The sequence below is a fragment of the Danio rerio genome, chromosome 21 (assembly GCF_052040795.2).
Source record: "Danio rerio strain M-AB ecotype USA chromosome 21, GRCz13ab, whole genome shotgun sequence".
Taxonomy (NCBI): Eukaryota; Metazoa; Chordata; class Actinopteri; order Cypriniformes; family Danionidae; genus Danio; species Danio rerio.
Genome location: NC_141041.1, coordinates 10,465,001 through 10,471,490, shown reverse-complemented (window position 1 = coordinate 10,471,490; position 6,490 = coordinate 10,465,001). Strand labels below are relative to the sequence as shown.

The following is a 6,490-nucleotide window of genomic DNA, read 5'->3' as shown; positions in this document are numbered from 1 at the left end:
CATAGTTTCACTTATATTGGCAATTGTAAATCTTTTAATGAAAGTTGGGTCCCACTTTATATTAAGTGGCCTTAACTAATATGTACTTACACAGGATTTAATAGTTTGTTACAATGTACTTATTGTGTAAATACATGTATTTACTGTGTACTTATGCTTGTTTAAATACATGCATGTAATTACATCTGTAATTAACTTTTGTAATTACATTTGTAAATACACTGTTGACCATGCCTTACACCTCAACCCACCCTTAAACCTACCCATGCCACAAAACCTGTTCATAACCCAACCTCTATCCTAACTCAAAAGCACCACAAGTGTTCTCAAATACATTATAAACACAGTAAGTACATTGTAATTAATTTTTGATGTAAGTACATAGTAGTTAAGGACACTTAATATAAAGTGGGACCGAAAGTTGTATACTCACTGTGGGTCTGTGTAATTATTTGCCCTCTATTGGTTGCATGCTAAAAACATGAACGTCTAATAAAATATGTTTCAACGTCAATAAAAAGTGTTTTTATTATTAACAGTTGATGTTTTGTAGGTGTCTCCTAAGAAAAAAGGTTTCTCATTTGTTCAAGCAGCTAATTGTGACTAGTTATGCTTGACAGGTTAAGCGCCCTCTAGAGTTGCATGTGTTTCACCATAATTTAAATGCACCATTGTTTAAACTCTGTGTGCAAATGTTATAGACAGTTCCTTACCAACTATTCATCTTTAAAATTCATAAAACTTTACAGTTTACGTTTGGTAGAGGCTTTCAAACATGATTTTACAGTCCATTTAAAGGTCGTGACACACCAAATCCAGGGTCAGCTGTTTAAGAAGTGTCAGGCCGTCTGAGCATCTGTTAGGCTCATCTGGTTCACATCTGAGGGAGATTCAGTATGTAGATTTGGCATTTTTCTGTCAGCAGAGGTTCTGCTTGTCAACAGGCAAGGCAGGTAAATGTTTCAGGCCCCCACAAATTACATAGGGCCGACACTTTTCAATACCGGTCACCTCCAAATCAACCCAAAACGTTTCTTTTAATTGTTCTACTTATGTACACTTAGTAAAGTTTATTTATAAACTAATTTCGAGAGGATATCACATGCTTATGATTACTCACAGCTAGTTCCGCATTATTTAATTTATGATTCACCAATCAGACAATTCCTAAGTTCCGTACCATAGTCATCTTCGTTTTGAAGAATCCCCCCTTCCTCCCATCCTTCTCCGTTTCTAGATGGGCGGCACAACAGCCCAGTGGTTAGCACTGTTGCACCACAGCAAGAACACCATCGGTTCTAGTCCTTACCAGGCCAATAGATGTTTCTGTGCGGAGTTCACGTTCTCCTTGTACTTGCGTGGGTTTCCCCCGGTTTTCTCCCACCATCCAAAAACATACAACTTAAATTAATTGACTAATCCAAATCGACTCTATAGACATGCTCCTAGTAAGTATTTATGTCTTTATAACAACCCCTAATTGCACACCAGCTTCAAACAGCAGGGGAGTTCTCGAGATCTACCTGAGCTCAAACTCCCCTCTCACCCTGCAAATGAGAGGGAGCTTCGGGCTCGAGGATCTAGCCTGATCTCATGAGGAAACGTTAGTATTTTACGTTTTGACAGTTTAGTGGCTAGTTCGTACGAGTTGGGTTGTACGAAAATGTAAGATTTTTAAAAGGAGGTGTGGCACCCAATCCCGCCCCTAAACCTATCCGTTATTGGGTGATGGGCAAATCGTACTAAATTTTACAAATTAGATTGTACGAATTTCATATGAATTAGCCACTAAATCAAAAAGTTACGAATTCCCGCGAGATTGCATTGGAGGATCTTATGAGCTTAGCGCTCTTTCCCGGGACAGCGTGCCAAACACGCTTTATAATCAATCATCAGCTAAGTGTGAACTCTTGAATATATGTACTTATAACCTAATTTATTTATTTGTAAACATTTGCATATATAACACATATAAATTAATATTAGTATTTATTGTTAACATTTGCATATAGCCTTTCCTCTTGTAATGAGAGTAGCCTAATAGTCTGTATTTTTACATTTTTAAACAATCTGTTGTTTTTCACATTTTACTTTGTTCCATAATTGTTTGAACAGAGTATTTGAGTAATGCTTGACCAATTGATTGTACAGTAAATACTCCATTTGAAACCTAATTTAAAGAAGACCTATTAATGTTTGACAAAATCTGAGGGAAATGCTAGAAAAAAATGGCAGCAGATGTTTTCATTTGCAGTCTCAATACTCAAGTTCAAGTCAACCAAACTTATTTATTTCTTTACATTTGCATATGTTATGTGACGTACCGCAGATTCAGTCATACACATATAAAGCTATTTATGTGACAGCTGCAAAGGCAGTCCACAAATCACCAGCAGAGAATGTAGAGAGACTGGACATTCCTTCTTCAGGAGGTAATTACATTGTTTAAAATTGATTCATTTACGTTATATGATGCCTTAGTATGCTATAAAACAATGTTTCTGTGGTCATACTCGAATTAAATGGTTATGTTGAATGGATTATTCAACAAATAAAACATGTATATTTATTGTAAAACTTTGCTTATTCTGTACTACAAGTTTAGTATTCGTTTTAAATAAATAAAAAATATTAGACTTGAAAAAAATCTGCTATAAATTCCATGTCCATTTGTGGCAATCATTTGAGTAATGCAAATCAAACATTAGATTGTAAACAAGCTTGCTAATGCATTCGAAATGTATTATAAAGGAACATGGTAACACTTTTTCAATAACAGTACATGAATAATGATCAGGCCCGAATTGGCTAATCGAGAGGACCGGGAGAATTCCCAGTGGGCCGGTCCGTTTTTTGGCCGCGAGGGCCGGTGTCCCTAGCTCCAGAATCTGTTGCTCTCAGCAGTCACACTTTTTAAATTAATGTATTTATTTGACCACAGTCTTCTTATTCATTATTTTACCACAGCTCTGATCTCTGTTTATATATAACCAGCCTGCAGGTTAATGATGATATAACTCAGATGAGTCACCTCTCAATATACAACTGTTGTGGTCCAGTGGTTAGCACGTTAGATTAGGTCGCCACCGACTCGGGTTTAATCCTCGTCTGAATGGGTTTTTTTTTTTTCATTTTTATTGTTAAGACATATAATACTGTTAGGGTTGTTGAACATTTGAAGTTCTAAAGCAGCTGTTTTCTCAAAAAAAAAGATGTGATAGTGTAATTAGAAACTGAATTGGAAATTACCTTATTTTAATATAGTCAGTCGTGAACTGAGGTGGGCCGGTCTGTGGCTTGAAACTCCAGGGCTGAAAAGAAGTCTCACTCCGGCCCTGATAATAATGTATTAATATGCAAACTAAACATTACTTTATTATGAACTAATGATGGCGTGTGCTAATTATGAACTAACTTTAACAACAACATGAGTCACAAAAGTTCATGTGTGAATATTGGCTACCTTAATTACTTGTTAGTTTATGTTGTTAGTTAATGTATTTATTAACATTTAAGTTTAAGCTAAATGTAACAAACATAAACTCAAATGTTATCGTATGATTCTGTCATGACTTTACTTGGAGGGGCACATACTTATTAATTCATCCTTAATTACTCATAAACTCCTGTGTAAACAACTGTTCTTGTTGAAGTTGACAGAACACCTTTCTATTCATAATGTTGTAAAATAAAAAAAAAATGCAGCAATTATTTTCTTGTACATTTTTATTTCTTCCATATTATTTGCAAAATAAATTAAATAAATCACCTCACAGCAAGAAGGTTGCTAGTTTGAGCCCCGGCTAAGTCAGTTGGCATTTCTGTGTGGAGTTTGCATGTTTCCTCCGGGTGCTCCGTTTTCCCCCAGAGTCCAAAGACATGCGGTATAGGTGAATTAAATAGGCTAAATTGGCTGTAGTGTATGTGTGTGAATGCAAGTATGTATGGGTGTTTCCCAGAGTTGGATTTCAGCAGGAAGGGTATCCGCTGCATAAAACATATGCTGGGTAAGTTGGTGGTTTATTCTGCTTTGACACCCAATTAATAAAGGGACTAAGCCAAAACAGAATGAATGAATGAATAAATACTGCGTAATGCAAAATGGTGAGGTTAAGTTAGCTAATCCTGAGTTCATACTGCATGATTTTAGCCCCGATTTTGACTCGCTGACAGGTTTTGAGAAATTTTCAACAAATGCCTGAAATTACAGGCAAATCAGTGCTCGTTTGCGTAAGTGACAATTACAGTGTGTGAACTATCAAAGACGTGATCTGAGAGAATTGACAAGTGGCTGACGCCTGTCAGGTATTTCGCATGCTAAATATCTGGACCTGTTAGCAGTTTAAAATCATGCCATGTGAATTGTGTTCGGATTGAAAATAACATCAACAATTTCCTACAGCCAATGAGGGAGCAGCATCCACTAGTATGGGTATCTGCAGGCCACCGGGAGATTGGGGGAGAAGCTAAGGGCTTGTTTTTGGTCTATTTGGACCCAAGAAATGGAGGAAAAACTAGTGAAAATTTGGCAGGAGCACTCATGTCTATTTGACGTGTCATTTTATTTTATTTTTTTTATTTGCTTGTTTATTTTACAGGGACAATACACTTGACATTGTTATACAAAGATAACTGATGTTGTGTACATAGGGCATATAGCATAAATCTAATTTGCAGCCCTCGTCCCTGGTAAGGCTTTACATTAAAATAAATAAATAAATAAAATAAAATAAAAAACAGTTAAGAATAAAACAGAATACAGCAAACATGTACAATATTTACAGAGCCATAAACATAAGATGCAAGTCAATATGGATAAAGAGAAATGTAAATGGGACCAACCTGAAAGAATAATGCTTAATGCTCACATTGCTGTAAAGATTTCAACCATTCTTTCAGCTTTACAGAAAAAACTCGGAGTTCTGATTGTAACTTTAAATGAACAGGCATGGCATTGCATAGATGTAAACCTTTCACTGAAAAGGATGACTGACCCACAGCGGTTCTGCATCTGCGGATTCTACAATTCCCACTTACTGCCCCTCTAGTCTTCTCCCCATAACTACTCAATTTATTTATTAACTCACAAACTACTTTAGGAGCAAGACCATGTATACACTTAAACATGTTTTTTTAAAAACAAAAACTAAAAAAAATATAAAAACTTAACAAATTATATTTTTTGAGAATTTGACAATGGTGCCATCTTATTGGTTTCTGATCCTTTAATTTTAAAGTTTGTTTGTAAAGAGACATTACAGGCTTAACAACTGACTGGGTTGCTTGACCCCAGATTATTGCACAATAAGACATACATGAAAATATCATAGCATGCACAAACATTTGCGCTGCTTTAAGAGATATATATGGTCTTATCATACGAAAACAGTTTAAGTTTGTCTTAATAGCCTTAGACATTTTCTTGATGTGGGCATCAAACTTAAGCTTCGAGTCTATGATGACACCTAGGTATTTAAATTCACTCACTTCCTTAATTTCCTTTTGGTCAATTTGGATTTTAAATGCATCTAGTGCTCTGTTTTTTGAGGAGAAACATCTGAGCAATACCACGACCTGGTCGAAAAAGAAAAAAGTTGAGGAGAAATTGTTAATTCTCTCCAAAAAGTGAGCCAAATAAGTACATTTTCTACCCCACTAAAGGCTTCTCTCGCATTATGTAGTTAATAGAATATATACTACATGACCTCGCGTTGTTTCCATGTCACTTCTCGCATGTGTTTGATTGTGGGACATACAGTAGTTTGCAAACCAAGACAAAGTTGTTGCAGATTCTCTTATAGTAAAGTCATGCAATGTAATATCCCCTGTTGCCGATTCATCTTGCAATGTTACACAGCAGCGACGAATCGCTAGCCCAGGTACAGTCATGCAGTGTAAAAACATCGATGATGCGACTACTTTGAAAATCATGGTGCCTGACCTCTACTTAAAAGGTATACTAAATGAATGTAGAACTGGAGAACTGCAATTTATTTTGTTAATTAGACCATATTCATTCTTTCTTATTGCTTACGTTAAGTGGCAGTCTGAATACTCCAGTACATTTACTGTATATTTCTCTTTTCTAGTTACAATACATTATTGAGAGACTGAGGAAGAAATGAACTCCAATACAACAACAGCTTCAATCAACTTCACGACAATTTACTGGCTCAAGGAAACTGTGCATATTCCTTTGTTTAGCATTGGTTTCTTGCTTGGTCTTCCTACACACATATATGTTATATGGCTGATCATCACAGGAACAGCAAATGGCTTTACAGCAGAATTCTTCAACCTCAATCACTCTTTTTGTGAGATTGGTACCAGTGTAGATTTTTCATTCTTTTTATTGTCTATTTGTGTTCCAAGTGTCTTTCCATTAGCTGTGTTTTTACAGGGAATTTCCATCACTGGCCGTCCTCTGTTTCAGTGTCTGATCTGTGTTGAGCGTTACCTGGCAGTGGTTCATCCTGTAACCTTCCTCAAG

The 6,490-nt window shown here is 36.1% G+C and overlaps 1 protein-coding gene across 1 annotated transcript in view; it reads left to right on the top strand.

The window, feature by feature from the left end:
• The first annotated feature begins 4,600 nt into the window (after positions 1 to 4,600).
• The window catches only part of LOC147831835 (uncharacterized), a 2,346-nt gene continuing 456 nt past the window's right edge, over positions 4,601 to 6,490 (top strand). Inside the window, exon 1 of the mRNA XM_087300392.1 lies at positions 4,601 to 6,490. This exon is cut by the window's right edge and continues 456 nt beyond it. Coding sequence (XP_087156518.1) covers positions 6,122 to 6,490 — 369 coding nt within the window. The 5' untranslated portion in view covers positions 4,601 to 6,121.